This window comes from Cebidichthys violaceus, unplaced genomic scaffold, assembly GCF_023349555.1.
Source record: "Cebidichthys violaceus isolate CVI_PGR_0920_01 unplaced genomic scaffold, fCebVio1.0.p SCAF_103, whole genome shotgun sequence".
Taxonomy (NCBI): domain Eukaryota; kingdom Metazoa; phylum Chordata; class Actinopteri; order Perciformes; family Stichaeidae; genus Cebidichthys; species Cebidichthys violaceus.
Window position 1 is genome coordinate 476,820 of NW_027176267.1, and position 18,080 is coordinate 494,899.

Genomic DNA, 18,080 nt, shown 5'->3' on the forward strand with positions numbered 1-18,080 from the left:
TGTGTGGGCGAAGTGTGACAACTCTTTTCCAGCCGATTCTTCAAGGGTCAGTGAATCGCTCTTAGTCTGGCCCCTACCCCCCTGAGACCACTTTGCCTTTGGAGACCCTACCAGGAACTATTGCCCCCAACAATACAGCTCTCAGGGCCACACAGGAACATTATGCTTCTATTGTGACAAGACACAGATTTCATGGTGACGAAGGCCGTCTCCATTTACGTCACCTGATACTAGATGAGCTGAAGGCAAAATGAAGTTGCAATAGCCAGGTTTCAACCAGTAGGGGGCCTGATTCCATCAACAACACCACTACAGAGCCATATACACCGGTGTTCAGAAAATGAAGATGCACGGCAGTGATCTGAAGTTTGATGTTTTATTGTTTTATATTTCAAACAGATAACACAGCAGAAGGCTGAATGAGAGGAACATCATCTACCACAGGACGCTAGGAGAGGACAGAGCTTCACGGCTAATAGACACACAGGTCAGGAAACTTCATCTGGTAGAGAGGAGTGGAGCGAGGCGGCGAGTGTCCGGACGGAGACGGAGGAGGACGAACGATCAGATCGAAGACCTGATCCAGTTTAGCGTGAAGCAGAGACGACTGCAAAGACACAACACAAAGACCGTCTGAGGACCCGAGTGTTCAGAGGGTTCAGGGGTCAAGAGCAGCGAGAGAAAGCGTGGCCTCATGTGGTGACCAGGAGCTGCTTGATGGACAAAGAGCCTGAATGTGAAGGAGTAGAGTTAAATATAGAGAAGAACAAGTACATGTGTGGAAATATAAAAAGGACGATGTGAAAGAATAAACAAGCAAAATCTGAAAAAATAAATACAAAAATAAATCATTTAGAAATATTAGGTGAAATAGAATAAATAAATGTCAAATAAATACATGTATTCATTTATATTTTCTGTAAATATAGAACTATTTATTGCACATGAAATGTATTTATTTATTTGTATTTCACCTACATTTCCTTCTTTCCCAGATTCTACATACTGTATTTATTTCTCTACAGCGTTATTATGACTATATATTATTATTTTATGGTTTTATTTATTCATTTTAAGGCGCTCCTATGATTCCATAAGTAATAAACGATTTTAAATGAGACGCGTCGGATGCTTTCTCACACGTGATGTGTTCAAGGACGTCAGAAAGATGACAACCATGAGGAGCATGACGGTTCTTACAGCTTCTGGCTCAGAGGTCAGAGGTCACTCACCCTGGATCCACAGAGAGCGGCGATCTCCTCAAAGGGAGCCGTCTGAAACCTCTCCACCACCTTCATCCTCCTCCTCCTCACCTGCTCCTCCTCCTCACCTCCTCTGTCTTCTGCACAACACAAGAGAACTCTCTCTGCTTTATTCACAGCCACACTGATTGATGAGCGCGGCTCCTTTGAATTGATCCACGAGGAGCCGATGAAGAACAGCTGCTTGATATTTAAACTGTTGATTAGAATCATCTCTTACCGATGGCGCTCTTCAGGGTCTCAAAGGTGATTTGCTCCATCGGAGGGTTCTGCAGGAGAGAGAGACCCGTTCATCAGTCAGACAGGTAGAGTCTGCACATGTGTCCCGTGTCTGACTCTGATCATGAACACCTGAATGATCCTCTCCAGGGTGCTCCTGGTTGATGATTCCTACATCTCCCTGTCCAAATCAGCAAATGACCAGTTTCCAAAAATGTCACCGATCAGCAGGCGACAGACTGTTGAACCTCTTCCTCACCGCTTCACTGAGGCATCCCTCCAATCGATGTGAACTCACCCTCACTACAGACTCACCCTCACTACAGGCTCACCTCTCAGTACAGACTCACCTCTCAGTACAGACTCACCTCTCAGTACAGACTCACCCTCACTACAGACTCACCTCTCAGTACAGACTCACCTCTCAGTACAGACTCACCTCTCACTACAGACTCACCTCTCAGTACAGACTCACCTCTCAGTACAGACTCACCTCTCAGTACAGACTCACCTCTCACTACAGACTCACCTCTCAGTACAGACTCACCTCTCACTACAGACTCACCTCTCAGTACAGACTCACCCTCACTACAGACTCACCTCTCACTACAGACTCACCTCTCAGTACAGACTCACCCTCACTACAGACTCACCTCTCAGTACAGACTCACCCTCACTACAGACTCACCTCTCACTACAGACTCACCTCTCACTACAGACTCACCCTCACTACAGACTCACCTCTCAGTACAGACTCACCTCTCACTACAGACTCACCCTCACTACAGACTCACCTCTCACTACAGACTCACCTCTCACTACAGACTCACCCTCACTACAGACTCACCTCTCACTACAGACTCACCTCTCACTACAGACTCACCCTCACTACAGACTCACCTCTCACTACAGACTCACCTCTCACTACAGACTCACCTCTCAGTACAGACTCACCCTCACTACAGACTCACCTCTCACTACAGACTCACGTCTCACTACAGACTCACCCTCACTACAGACTCACCTCTCACTACAGACTCACCCTCACTACAGACTCACCTCTCAGTACAGACTCACCCTCACTACAGACTCACCTCTCAGTACAGACTCACCTCTCAGTACAGACTCACCCTCACTACAGACTCACCTCTCACTACAGACTCACCTCTCAGTACAGACTCACCCTCACTACAGACTCACCTCTCACTACAGACTCACCTCTCAGTACAGACTCACCTCTCAGTACAGACTCACCCTCACTACAGACTCACCTCTCACTACAGACTCACCTCTCAGTACAGACTCACCCTCACTACAGACTCACCTCTCACTACAGACTCACCTCTCACTACAGACTCACCCTCACTACAGACTCACCTCTCACTACAGACTCACCCTCACTACAGACTCACCTCTCAGTACAGACTCACCCTCACTACAGACTCACCCTCACTACAGACTCACCTCTCACTACAGACTCACCTCACTACAGACTCACCCTCACTACAGACTCACCTCTCACTACAGACTCACCCTCACTACAGACTCACCTCTCACTACAGACTCACCTCACTACAGACTCACCCTCACTACAGACTCACCCTCACTACAGACTCACCTCTCACTACAGACTCACCCTCACTACAGACTCACCTCTCACTACAGACTCACCCTCACTACAGACTCACCTCTCACGACAGACTCACCTCTCAGTACAGACTCACCCTCACTACAGACTCACCTCTCACTACAGACTCACGTCTCAGTACAGACTCACCCTCACTACAGACTCACCTCTCACTACAGACTCACCTCACTACAGACTCACCTCACTACAGACTCACCTCTCACTACAGACTCACCTCTCAGTACAGACTCACCTCTCAGTACAGACTCACCCTCACTACAGACTCACCTCTCACTACAGACTCACCTCTCACTACAGACTCACCCTCACTACAGACTCACCTCTCACTACAGACTCACCCTCACTACAGACTCACCTCTCAGTACAGACTCACCCTCACTACAGACTCACCCTCACTACAGACTCACCTCTCACTACAGACTCACCTCACTACAGACTCACCCTCACTACAGACTCACCCTCACTACAGACTCACCTCTCACTACAGACTCACCCTCACTACAGACTCACCTCTCACTATAGACTCACCTCTCACTACAGACTCACCCTCACTACAGACTCACCCTCACTACAGACTCACCCTCACTACAGACTCACCTCTCACTACAGACTCACCTCTCACTACAGACTCACCTCTCACTACAGACTCACCCTCACTACAGACTCACCCTCACTACAGACTCACCTCACTACAGACTCACCCTCACTATAGACTCACCTCTCACTACAGACTCACCCTCACCCTCACTACAGACTCACCCTCACTACAGACTCACCCTCACTACAGACTCACCTCTCACTACAGACTCACCCTCACTACAGACTCACCTCTCACTACAGACTCACCCTCACTACAGACTCACCTCTCACTACAGACTCACCTCTCACTACAGACTCACCCTCACTACAGACTCACCTCTCACTACAGACTCACCCTCACTACAGACTCACCCTCACTACAGACTCACCCTCACTACAGACTCACCTCTCAGTACAGACTCACCCTCACTACAGACTCACCCTCACTACAGACTCACCTCTCACTACAGACTCACCTCACTACAAACTCACCTCTCACTACAGACTCACCCTCACCCTCACTACAGACTCACCTCTCACTACAGACTCACCCTCACTACAGACTCACCCTCACTACAGACTCACCCTCACTACAGACTCACCTCTCACTACAGACTCACCTCACTACAGACTCACCCTCACTACAGACTCACCCTCACTACAGACTCACCCTCACTACATCCCTCCCTGATACCAACAACCTGAAGCGATGGTCCAGATTCTGATGCTGGTATGAAAGCATTGATGTACGGATGGATCGGAGACACTGTCCCAGGAGAAGTAGGTCCCTATCTCAAATTAGATCAGAATGATCCGACCCGCTTCCCCCCCACCCAGACCACAGTGGTCTGACACAGACTCTCCTGTTCTGATTCTGACCATGATGACACCATGTGTAAATAATGGTCCATTTCCCTCCACAGCTTATCTCAATAATGTCACACATGCTCTTCAAATGTCATGCCTTATGAATTGTTAATGCAGATGTTCCAAATCTATACTAGTGTCCTGTATATGACGATGATTGATCATGTGATCAAAAGAGGGGAGTGTGATGCTACTTTTCCACTGTGACTTATCGATCTGTTTGGTCAGACCACTCAGTGCTTTGACATGGTGTGTGTGTGTGTGTGTGTGTGTGTGTGTGAGTGAAACAGACAGACAGACAGACAGACAGGTACCTGCTCTGCATCAGGACAGTACTGAGGGTGCATGTCTATCTGCAGAGAGATGATGTCACAGATACTCTTCCTCTTAGACAGACGGTCCTCATCTAAAACACACACATGCAGTAGTACAGTCTGAATACTACTAGTACTACTAGTACTAGTAGTATTCATGATAAATAAACACATTACCGTATTTTCCGCACTATAAGGCGCACTTAAAAGCCTTTAATTTTCTCAAAAAACGACAGTGCGCCTTGTAATCCGGAGCGCCTTATATATGGATCAATTGGTTAATTGGTTGATCCATACTGGTTGTACACGGCGCTCTGTCAAAATGTTTCAGTACGACTGGTAAACTACAAAGCCGCACCGCTTGCAGCATTACGGCTACCGTAGTCAGGGGCGTCGCCGAAGTAATAGCGGTAAACACCGGTACTGTGCTTACTCCTACTCTATTCTATGCGCCTTATAATCCGGTGCTCCCTATATATAAAAACAGTTCTAAAATAGGCCATTCATTGAAGGTGCGCCTTATAATCCGGTGCGCCTTATAGTGCGGAAAATACGGTACTACTTTGGGACAAATAAAGCAAGTAAGCTTTTTACGAGCGAGTATAATAGTACTATATATACACGTATATATATATACACACACATGTGTATATATGTGTGTGTGTGTGTGTGTGTGTGTGTGTGTGTGTGTGTACCTGTTATCTGAGGTGTGTACTCCGTGTTGAAGCGTTCCATGTGAGCGCTGTAGCTACTTCCTGTCAGAGCCTCGCTCATCTTTGATTGGACGAACAGAAACGCTTCATCTACCTTCAGCTCACCTTCTGGTAGACTGACACACACACACACACACACACACACACACACACACACACACACACACATAAGTGAAAATATAAAGATCTGAAATTTGAGTCCAGCCACCAACCAAACTCAATACAAATATATGAGTATTTCAGGAAATCTCTGTTTTAATTCTTTAATTGAACCGTTTAAATATATTCTCTGTCAGAAGTGTGATGATGCTTTACCTATGTGTGTCAGAGAAGACGTCTTCAGGCAGCAGGTGTGACGCCTTCATCTGACGACCCTCGATCACCTGTAAGAGATACCTCTGTTTACTGTAGTACACCTCAGTTTACTGTAGTACACCTCAGTTTACTGTAGTATACCTCAGTTTACTGTAGTACACCTCTGTTTACTGTAGTACACCTCAGTTTACTGTAGTATACCTCAGTTTACTGTAGTACACCCCAGTGCTACTGTACTTTATACTGTAGTACACCTCAGTTTACTGTAGTATACCTCTGTTTACTGTAGTATACCTCAGTTTACTGTAGTACACCTCTGTTTACTGTAGTACACTTCAGTTTACTGTAGTACACCTCTGTTTACTGTAGTACACCTCAGTTTACTGTAGTATACCTCAGTTTACTGTAGTACACCCCAGTGCTACTGTACTTTATACTGTAGTCCACCTCAGAGGTACATACTGTAGTTTTTATTGTACTACATGTATTTATTTGACTGCTCAGTCGATACCTTTTAGTTTTTGCTGATACCTACTTGTACGTGAGTAAAGTCCTGAATGCGGTACTTGTACGTGAGTAAAGTCCTGAGTGAGGTACTTGTACGTGAGTAAAGTCCTGAATGCAGTACTTGTACGTGAGTAAAGACCTGAATGCGGTACTTGTACGTGAGTACTTCCACAGTGAGGTACTCCACCTGTGTGACGTGTTGGTGCAGAGCTGGAGGCGGGCCGAGCTGAGACAACAGGTGGAGGACGGCGGCGCAGACGGCGTGAACGCCACAGCGGTTAAACACCGACAGACACTCCTGATTGGACAGCGCCAGCTCCTGACCGGCCAATCACAAGAGAGAATGATGCACCGGTGAACGGCTCATCATCATCATCATCATCATCATCATCATAGAAGCTCTTACCTGCAGAGCGAGCACCAGTCGGATCAGGTCCACCACCACCTCCTCATTGGCCAGTTCCACACTGACAACAGCCAATAGGGTGAAGAGGGCCTGGTAGTGGCCCCGCCCACTGCTGTCCTCCTTACAGGTGAGGTAGACGTGCCTGTAGAGACGCTGAGCGTGCTGGTATTCAAAAAGAGAAACTTTATTTATCCTGAGAGGGAAACAAACATAAACTAAAAGAAAGGGAGCATGAACAAGTGTAAAAAAGACAAATATGACAATGAATTAAAAAGTGCTTCATCAAAATAAAGCCACATTCTTTAGTTGAAAGGGTTTTCTGAAGACTTCTCACCTTCCTGATGAACAGGTTGTCCTGTCGAGAGCTCCGGTCCTCCTTCAGCTCCAACACCGACACCTCCAGCGCCACACTGAACACACAGAGAGAGGACAGCCAGTCACAGGGCAGACGACCGACGCCGTCGCTACGATGACGAGACCCTCCGATCGGCCGGTACCTGGCGCAGGTGAGCCTGGCGGCGTTGTGTCGTCTGTCGATGAGCGAGGTGAGGATGAAGAGGACCAGGAGGCGGATCTCTGGGTCCTCCATCAGGGTGAAGGAGAGGAGAGGATCCAAGAAGGAGGAGGGCAACGCTGTCAACAGGTTACTGCTCTCATAACGCTGGGACACCTGAGGAGGAGGAGGAGGAGGAGGAGGATGTTGTTTACGTGCTCCTTTAAATGAAACGATGGCTGAAGCAGAAACCTCACCTGAAGAAGAGACTTCAGCAGCATCACCTGGATCATCCTGCTGCCTTCAAACCTGAGACAGTCATCACAAGAGAGGTTCAGGGACGCGTCACAGATGTGTGGTCATGACTGTTGGTCTCAGGAGAATCAATAGTAGAGTTAAATGTTTTGAATGAAATATAATAGTTTTAAGCTTCGTTTAGGTTGTTTTTTTTCTGACGGAGCCGCCATTCACGATGTGTTCAAGGGCCGTCGGAAAGAGGAAACTGACGTGAATGGCGGTTGGGTTTTTGGGGTTCAGAGGGTTCAAACTCGTACCCAGCGTTGGGCGACCCCAGGGCCGGGTAGATACCAGGAACAGGGATCCTCCCCATGATGAAGAGCATGACCTCTGACCTCTGGTAGACGGGAAGCGTGTTGGCGAAGGATCCTGGACAGAAAACACGAGGTTCAAATGAAAACTACTCAACAACGACAACAACAACAACAACAACGACGCAGAGACTCACCAATAGTTCGGATGACGGCGTCCTGAAGCGTCTTCTCCTCAGTCGACGTGGTTTTGTGCTTTCCGGCGTTGTCATAGTAACCAGTCAGCTGGTAGTCGACGCTCTGCCGGAGCTGTCGCAGTAACGTGTTGAACACTTCCAGTACTGTGGGGCCTAAAGTACACGTGGTTGTTTAGTACTAGTGGTAAAATTACACTTAAAGGGTATTTTACCGTGGTATCGTGTTTCTGTAGTTGGTCCAGTAGTGAAGGAGAGCGCTGCAGACGGCGTAATCCTACCTGGGCAAAGGATTGTTACTTTAAGTATTAGTATAGAACATCATGGAGTTCTGAAGGAGAAGTCTCCTTCTGAAGGAGATGTGACGTGCTAAAGAAGGAGACATTTAGTTTAGACATACCTAAACTAAATGTCTCGTTCTGAAGAGAAGTCTCGTTCTGAAGAGAAGTCTCGTTCTAAAGAGAAGTCTCGTTCTGAAGGTGATATCAAGTCTGAAGATGAAGTCTCGTCCTGAAGGTAGCGTCCCGTTCTGAAGGAGACTTCTCGTTCCAAAGTAGATGTCTCCTTCTAAGTAGACGCCTCGTCCTGAAGTAGACATCTGATAGTAAAGGAGAAGTCTCGTTCTGAAAGCTCACGCGGTGACGTGTTGCCAGAAGACAACGGTGTAATGCGAGCTGAGTGAACTGATGCTGCTGTCCCGATATTCAGGTTTCACAACAAGCGTTTTATTTCAGCCACTTAGAATAACAATCTGAACCTGAAGCTGCAGCCTTCTCCTTCAATCCTGGACCGGTCCCGACTGACCTACAGATCCAGTAGCTTCTATGACAGCAGCTTCAGACAGGACCTCCACGATCCCAGCCCGGACCGAAGCAGGACTCCTGCTGTTGGCGTCCAGGTGACCCAACAGCTGCTGGATCACCAGGTGTGAATGTTGGGACTGAGGAGAAGTTCAGGTATCAGTGAAGTACTCACAGTACACAAATACTGTCAGTACAGGGAAGTACATTTAAGATGAGTTGGAGTACATTTAAGTTTTTTATTTAATTTAGTTATAAACAAATCAATACTTTATCTGCTTAAAACTCACCTGTATGAACTATTAGGTAGTAGTGTAGTGTTAGTACCACAGAGCAGCACCAGGTGGTACTACAGTGTACTTCAGGAAGTACTTACATACTCTGAAGTACTCAGAGTACTTACTAACCTGGATGGAGTACATGATGATCTGAAAACACTGAACAGCAAAGCTTCGTCCTTCCCAGAGACTGTGACTGTCCAGGTGCCTGAAAACACACAAGAGGGTACTGGATGTGTACTACTGTAGTATTACGACCGGGGGGTATACCTACCGACCAGTACTAGCAGTGCTACTACTGGTTCTGGAGTTATACCAGCTACTAATACCGCTACCAATGCTACTAATGCTCGTAATACTACTGCAACGTCCTCTTCTATTGCTGATACTATGATCAGTTCTTCTAGTACTAGAACTGCAACTGATACTACTACCACCAGTACTACTACTGTACCACACAGTGTGTGTCAATGTGTGTCAATGTGTGTCAGTGTGTCTCAATGTGTGTCAATGTGTGTCAGTGTGTGTCAATGTGTGTCAGTGTGTGTCAGTGTGTCTCAATGTGTCAATGTGTGTCAGTGTGTCTCAATGTGTGTCAATGTGTGTCAATGTGTGTCAGTGTGTCTCAGTGTGTGTCAGTGTGTGTCAGTGTGTGTCAATGTGTGTCAGTGTGTGTTAGTGTGTCTCAATGTGTCTCAGTGTGTGTGTCAGTGTGTGTTAGTGTGTGTCAGTGTGTCTCAATGTGTCTCAGTGTGTGTGTCAGTGTGTGTCAGTGTGTCTCAGTGTGTGTCAGTATGTCTCAATGTGTCTCAGTGTGTGTGTCAGTGTGTGTCTGTGTGTCTCAATGTGCGTCAGTGTGTGTCAGTGTGTCTCAATGTGTGTCAGTGTGTCTCAGTGTGTGTCAATGTGTGTCAATGTGTCTCAGTGTGTGTCAGTGTGTGTCAGTGTGTGTCAGTGTGTGTGTCAGTGTGTGTCAGTGTGTGTCAGTGTGTGTTAGTGTGTCTCAATGTGTCTCAGTGTGTGTGTCAGTGTGTGTTAGTGTGTGTCAGTGTGTCTCAATGTGTCTCAGTGTGTGTGTCAGTGTGTGTCAGTATGTCTCAATGTGTCTCAGTGTGTGTGTCAGTGTGTGTCTGTGTGTCTCAATGTGCGTCAGTGTGTGTCAGTGTGTCTCAATGTGTGTCAGTGTGTCTCAGTGTGTCTCAATGTGCGTCAGTATGCGTCAGTGTGTGTCAGTGTGTGTCAGTGTGCGTTAGTGTGTGTCAGTGTGTGTCAGTGAGTGTTAGTGTGCGTCAGTGTGTGTCAGTGTGTCTCAGTGTGTGTCAGTGTGTGTTAGTGTGTGTCAGTGTGCGTCAGTGTGTGTCAGTGTGTCTCAGTGTGTGTCAGTGTGTGTCAGTGTGTGTCAGTGTGTGTTAGTGTGTCTCAGTGTGTGTCAGTGTGTCTCAGTGTGTGTCAGTGTGTCAGTGTGTGTTAGTGTGTGTCAGTGTGTGTCAGTGTGTGTTAGTGTGTCTCAGTGTGCGTCAGTGTGTGTCAGTGTGTCTCAGTGTGTGTTAGTGTGTGTCAGTGTGTCTCAGTGTGTGTCAGTGTGTCTCAGTGTGTGTCAGTGTGTGTTAGTGTGTGTCAGTGTGTGTCAGTGTGTGTTAGTGTGTGTTAGTGTGTCTCAGTGTGTCTCAGTGTGTGTCAGTGTGTCAGTGTGTGTTAGTGTGTGTCAGTGTGTGTCAGTGTGTGTCAGTGTGTCTCAGTGTGTGTCAGTGTGTGTCAGTGTGTGTCAGTGTGTCTCAGTGTGTCTCAGTGTGTGTCAGTGTGTCTCAGTGTGTGTTAGTGTGTGTCAGTGTGTGTCAGTGTGTGTCAGTGTGTGTTAGTGTGTCTCAGTGTGTGTCAGTGTGTGTCAGTGTGTCTCAGTGTGTGTCAGTGTGTGTCAGTGTGTGTCAGTGTGTCTCAGTGTGTGTCAGTGTGTCTCAGTGTGTCTCAGTGTGTGTCAGTGTGTCTCAGTGTGTCTCAGTGTGTGTTAGTGTGTCTCAGTGTGTGTTAGTGTGTGTCAGTGTGTCTCAGTGTGTGTTAGTGTGTCTCAGTGTGTGTCAGTGTGTGTCTTACATCAGCACAGGTCTGACAGCGTTGTTGATGTTTCCATAAGCAGCTCGTCCCAACAGCTCCCTGAAACACACCTCTGTCTGCTCTGCTGGAGACTCACTACACACACACACACACACACACACACACACACACACACACACACACACACACACACACACTTTCTTGTTGGTTCGTGGCTCAACTGAAATTTGTCATTTGTTAGATTTTGGATTGACATGACTGTGTGTGTGTGTGTGTGTGAGTGTGTGTGTGTGTGTGTGTGTGTGTGTGTGTAGCGTACCTGCCGATGTGTGTGTGCTGCTGCAGGTTGACCAGCAGGGCGGGGACTATCTGCTCCATGTGACGAGGCTCCCAGATGTTCACCTGCAGCTCGTCGTCCACCGTCTTCCTAACCACACCCTGCAGACCTCGGATCCCAGAGACACGGATCCTACACACACACACACACACACACACACACACACACACACACACACACACACACACACACACACAATGTCTTTATAGTGAGTCAGCAGCTGTACAAGAGAAAGGCGTGGAGAATAGAACATGTATTGAGAATGACAGAAGCACTTGTTGTGTGTTTCTTGGTCCTGGTGCTCAGAGTGACACATCTCACTGAAGCGAGACACGAAGAAGTCGTAGCTGCGATGATACGACGCCGTGTCCTCCTCAATGTTGGCGAACTTCACAAACTGAGAGAGAGAAGACATGAAGTAGTACGAGGTAAAGTACTTCGGTTTCATATCAGGGCGCAGTATTTAACATGTGCAGCAAAATAATAACACACGGTACGACACATGTACTGCAGACTGGATCATCGGTGTACTACAGCCTGTACTACAGCGTGTACCACAGCGTGTACCACACTAGTGTACTACGTACAGCGTTGGTAGCCAGGATGTGGAGGTGTGGCCTGTCGGCCTCCAGCAGCAGACGCAGCGTACTGAGGAAACTCTCCACCAGCAGGTTGATGCTCTGACAGCGACACGCCAGCAGCAGCTGCTCCATGGCCTCCATCGCTATACACACAAACCTGGAGACACACACATCAGCTGGGTGTTACAGGCGTTGTGATGGTGGTGGTGGTGGTGGTGGTGGTGGTGTACTGACCCGTAGCGGTGGCGGTTCAGCTCTCGGGTCAGTCGCTCCGACAGATACGCGGCGATGCGGTCCAGTTTCTCTGGAGCCGACAGAGCGAAGAACGTCAGCTTCTCCATGTTGGCTTTGACCAGACCATCCTACACATAGACACACATGAAATACACACATGAAATACACACAGAGACACACACACACACACACACACACACACACACACACACACACACACACACACACACACACACACACACACACACACACTCACACACTCACATAGACACACACATAATACACACACAGTCCAGCCACCAAACTCCACTGACTGAAGTTAGTCTGGCTGGTAAAATGAATGTATTACATGAATGTATATCTGCGTTTATTTACCTCGGGGTCTTCTGGGAAAATATTATCCACCAGCCTCTTGTAGCGAGGACGCAACGCCCAGCAGCAACCGCACACACCTGAACACACACACACACACACACACACACACACACACACACACACACACACACACACACACACACACACACTTCATTTATATTGTATTTACAATCATCATCTGTAAACACGGTTCAGCTTCACTTCTACTTTCTTTTATTGGTTTGATCGCTTTTTCACAATAAAACAATACCAGGAAAGAGAAGAAGAAAGAAGTATCCTTTGACGTTACCGGAAGGCTTTTATTGTGAAATGAAATTCATTGAAAGCAGCTGAAAATGTTAAAAAAAACGTTAAAGTAGAAGAATTTATATAGAGTTATTTTGGAGTGGTGGGAATCTACTGAATTTATAAAGACATAAACAAGAAAATATGGAAGAAACAAATTTAAACCAGGAAGTATTGTCATCAAATATACTTATAAAACAGGGGAATTTCAAAATAAATGCCTGTGTTTAATCAATAAACGAGCATTGCAGCCTCATAGTTAGTCTATGGACTTTAAATATAGTTTTCCCCCCAAATTTTCTTCAGTTTTTCAACTCTTTAGATGTTTGTGTAACAGGTTTTAGGAGATTACACACACACACACACACACACACACACACACACACACACACACACACACACACACACACACACACACACACACACACACACACACACACACACACACACACACACACACACTCTTCAGTGTTAATCCTGTGGTAGCGTGTTGCGTAATGTGTTTCTATCGGAGTCGTTTAGTTAGCGGGAGCTTAAAGAGCAGAGACGCTGGTTCGAATCCCCCACATGGTGACATCACATGGTGACATGCCACTGAGCAAGGCACTGAGCTCACACATGAGTCTGTAAATGTCTTTTAATAATTATTTGTTATTTCTGTCATTCCTGTTAATGTTCTTAAAAAAACTCAATAATTAATAAATGCGTACATATTGTGTATATGATTATTATATGTTCATCATTATAGTAATACATATTTGTATATTTTTTATTTTGTATAGTGAAGACTCAATAAACGTATTATTGGCAAAAACAAATATGATTTGATTTGTTAGTTACTTAACTTATTATAATTACTCACATATATATATACACACACACACACACACACACACACACACACACACACACACACACACACACACACACACACACACAGAGTATACTGTATATATAGTACAAACTGCCAATAAAACCAAAAGAAGATTTTTGCTTTAAATATTATTTCATTATTTATTTCATTCTAAAATGAATGTCTTCATTATAATTTTATAATTCTTTATAAAAACCGTCTGTTGACGCCGCGATTATTAACGGGTAAAATAAAAGTACCTTAAACTTTCATATTATTACATCAGACTGGACTTAATATTTATGTATTTCTTTATCAAACCAGCAGACATGACGACGATCACGACTCGATCTACTTTCACGTTTCACTTCAAAGAGTTTTGACATTATGACTTTTAGCATTCAGCAAACTGAATTAATCAAGTAAATAATAAATCATAATCATAATAAATGTTAATATTTCTCACCGTACATGAAGACGACTCGTTCAGCTCACATCCACACCGTCACCTCCATCCCCCACACACACACACACACACACACACACACGGTTAATCCTTTACACACACACACACACACACACACACACACACACACACACACACACACACACACACACACACACACACACACACACACACACACACACACACACACACACACACACCCCACCTCCTTAATTCACCGTTGATTAAAAACCTCACATCTCTGAATTCTGATAAAATTTCAGAATAAAAGACATTTTGGAGATTAAAAATGTCACGTTTGCTGTTGTTAAAACAGAATAATATGGAGCAGTATTAATATTGTGTGTGTGTGTGTGTGTGTGTGTGTGTGTGTGTGAGAGTGTGTGTGTGTGTGTGAGATCCAGACCATGTGCAGCAGCTCAGCCTCTATAATCTGCTCTGGATTTATTCATCATTCCAGCAGAAACAGAAAATAGATCTATAAATACTGCAGAAGTGAAGCTCTGCTGTCGTAGTACTCAACGTAGTAAAACTACGTCCGTTCACTGCGGGCAGGACGACACAATACTACAGGTACTTCAATGAGCAGTACTCAATGATTGTAAACAGAATATTCTGGGTTTTGGACATTTTTCATTGTTATATTTTCATTTAATATTTTATTAAATTTTCAGTGAATTTAATCAACAGCAGTACCACTAATATTATTATTTATAGTACCACTAATATTATTATTTATAGTACCACTAATATTATTATTTATAATACCACTAATATTATTATTTATAGTACCACCAATATTATTATTTATAGTACCACTAATATTATTATTTATAGTATCAGCAGTATTATTAGCAGTAGTATCAGCAGGATTATCAATACCAGTAGTAGTACTATCAGCAGTATTATTAGTAGTACATGTAATAGTAGTAATAACAGTGGAATTGTTAGCAGTATTTGTAAAAGTATTATTCGTAGTATAAGCAGTATTACTAACAGTATTATTATTAGTATCAGTAGTATCATTAGCAGTATTATCAACAGTATTATCAGTAGTATCAGTAGTATTATTATCAGTATGATCAACAGTACTATTAGCAGTATCAGTAGTATCATTAGCAGTATTATCAACAGTATTATTAGCAGTATCAACAACAGTATTATTAGCAGTATTATCAATAGTATTATTATCAGTATTATCAACAGTATTATTAGCAGTATTATTAGCAGTATTATCAATAGTATTATTAGCAGTATTATCAACAGTATTATTATCAGTATTATCAACAGTATTATCAATAGTATTATTATCAGTATTATCAATAGTATTATTAGCAGTATTATCAACAGTATTATTATCAGTATTATCAACAGTATTATTATCAGTATTATCAATAGTATTATCAGTATTATCAATAGCATTATCAGTATTATCAATAGTATTATTATCAGTATTATCAACAGTATTATCAATAGTATTATTATCAGTATTATCAATAGTATTATTATCAGTATTATCAATAGTATTATTATCAGTATTATCAATAGTATTATCAACAGTATTATTATCAGTATTATCAATAGTATTATCAGTATTATCAATAGTATTATCAGTATTATCAACAGTATTATTATCAGTATTATCAACAGTATTATCAATAGTATTATCAGTATTATCAATAGTATTATTAGCAGTATTATCAATAGTATTATTAGCAGTATTATCAATAGTATTATCAGTATTATCATCAGTATTATCAATAGTATTATTATCAGTATTATCAATAGTATTATTATCAGTATTATCAATAGTATTATTATCAGTATTATCAACAGTATTATCAGTATTATCAATAGTATTATCAGTATTATCAATAGTATTATTATCAGTATTATCAACAGTATTATTATCAGTATTATCAACAATATTATCAATAGTATTATTATCAGTATTATCAATAGTATTATTATCAGTATTATCAATAGTATTATTATCAGTATTATCAACAGTATTCTTAGCATTATCAGTAGTATTATTATCAGTGCGATCAACAGTATTAACAACAGTATTAGTAGTAATATCAGAAGTATTATTAGCAGTATGATCAACAGTATTCATATAAAAACAATTAGCAGTAGTAAAGGTAGTATAATTAGCTGTACTATCAGTAGAATCAGTTACCTCCTGGTGTCTGGTGGTCCAACACAGAGCAGCAGTCCTGTAGCAGCCTCCGAGGAGTCTGGGATACGGTCAAGATGGCGACGGCCCTCTGCAGTGACAGCCCCCTGGGCATGCTGGGTAAACTGGGCATGGTGACTCTGGGTAAACTGGGCATGCTGGGTAAACTGGGCCTGGTGACTCTGGGTAAACTGGGCATGCTGAGTAAACTGGGCCTGGTGATTCTGGGTAAACTGGGCCTGGTGACTCTGGGTAAACTGGACATGCTGGGTAAACTGGGCCTGGTGATTCTGGGTAAACTGGGCCTGGTGATTCTGGGTAAACTGGGCCTGGTGACTCTGGGTAAACTGGGCATGCTGGGTAAACTGGGCCTGGTGACTCTGGGTAAACTGGGCATGCTGGGTAAACTGGGCCTGGTGACTCTGGGTAAACTGGGCATGCTGGGTAAACTGGGCCTGGTGATTCTGGGTAAACTGGGCCTGGTGACTCTGGGTAAACTGGGCATGCTGGGTAAACTGGGCCTGGTGATTCTGGGTAAACTGGGCCTGGTGATTCTGGGTAAACTGGGCCTGGTGACTCTGGGTAAACTGGGAGGAGAAGTGAAGAGCCTTTCACCTCCTGTCTGCACATATTCCTTTACATTTGAACTCCTCCTCCAAGTACAACGTTGAGGTCCTTGTACTGTGTGCATGTCAGAGGAACGTGTTCGTTGGGACTACAGATGAACAGCAGCCTTAACTCTGGTGCTTCTACAGGGATGTTTTTAACCAGCATTGTCCCTCATCAAATGAACCAATACAGAAATATGTTGTACTTTTTACTGCACTAAATGTATCCGACAGCTTTAGTTACTTTACAGCATACAAATACAACATACAGCATATGATATGCCCAACGAGTACTTTTACTTGTAATACTTTAAAAGTGCAGCTAGTATTTTTGGGAATGCAGGACTACTATATATTTGTACACAGTGGTATTGCTACTTTTACTGAAATACAACATATGAATACTATAGTGACCAAATCTAAATAAATATAATAGAATATTTGTCTGATTAAAGGTTTAAAAACACAGAAACAAGAGAAGAAATGTCCAACAAAGTTTGTCGCGTTAACCGATGACGATTCTCGCACCAAAGCAATGCATGCTGGGTAGTATGCACGGCTCTGAAGCAATGATGAAGGTCATGTGATGTGATCAAAAGCTCCAGAGCAGCTGCTAAATGGAGCCCATTGTTTCAGGAACGTCAAGAAATATCAGCAATACAACTGCGTTTCAAGTCAAAGTACACATATCTAGTACTCTTTGGAAGAGAGTCAGAGTATTTTAATGCCTGGAGCCTTCAGATAAAAGTATTTACAGAAGTACTTTGTAGTAAAACACACAGAGGTCCTACCTGCGTGACTCCAGCGTCGCTCTCTAACGGTCGCTTCCCTCCGACACAGACCAACGCTCACGTAACAGCTGAGCTCCACTGAGATCAATAACCAATGAGAGTGCTGCACACGGCACCAACACACACACACACACACACACACACACACACAGTTTGAGTCCATAGCTTTGATGTGG

At 44.0% G+C, this 18,080-nt stretch overlaps 1 protein-coding gene across 6 annotated transcripts; it reads right to left on the reverse strand.

The window, feature by feature from the left end:
* Window positions 1-362: 362 nt before the first annotated feature.
* On the reverse strand, window positions 363-17,995 carry LOC137887773 (protein EFR3 homolog B-like). Of its 6 annotated transcripts, none has more exons than XM_068730994.1 (23): window positions 17,905-17,995; window positions 16,509-17,092; window positions 12,723-12,799; window positions 12,348-12,475; window positions 12,120-12,270; window positions 11,808-11,929; window positions 11,515-11,664; window positions 11,235-11,330; window positions 9,273-9,351; window positions 8,870-9,005; window positions 8,069-8,221; window positions 7,878-7,989; window positions 7,581-7,632; window positions 7,328-7,500; window positions 7,165-7,240; window positions 6,831-6,992; window positions 6,612-6,743; window positions 5,918-5,985; window positions 5,585-5,718; window positions 4,890-4,981; window positions 1,483-1,531; window positions 1,233-1,342; window positions 363-607 (listed from the first exon to the last, which is right to left on the reverse strand). In XM_068730994.1, the coding sequence occupies exons 2-23, from the start codon at window positions 17,008-17,010 to the stop codon at window positions 473-475; spliced, it is 2,889 nt and encodes a 962-aa protein (XP_068587095.1). In that variant the 5' UTR covers window positions 17,011-17,092; window positions 17,905-17,995; the 3' UTR covers window positions 363-472. The 6 variants fall into 6 exon arrangements, with proteins under 6 accessions (XP_068587095.1, XP_068587101.1, XP_068587119.1 ...); XM_068731000.1 differs by having other exon boundaries at window positions 16,509-16,630; window positions 17,905-17,948; XM_068731018.1 differs by lacking the exon at window positions 17,905-17,995 and adding an exon at window positions 14,327-14,369 and having other exon boundaries at window positions 16,509-16,595.
* Window positions 17,996-18,080: the final 85 nt, after the last annotated feature.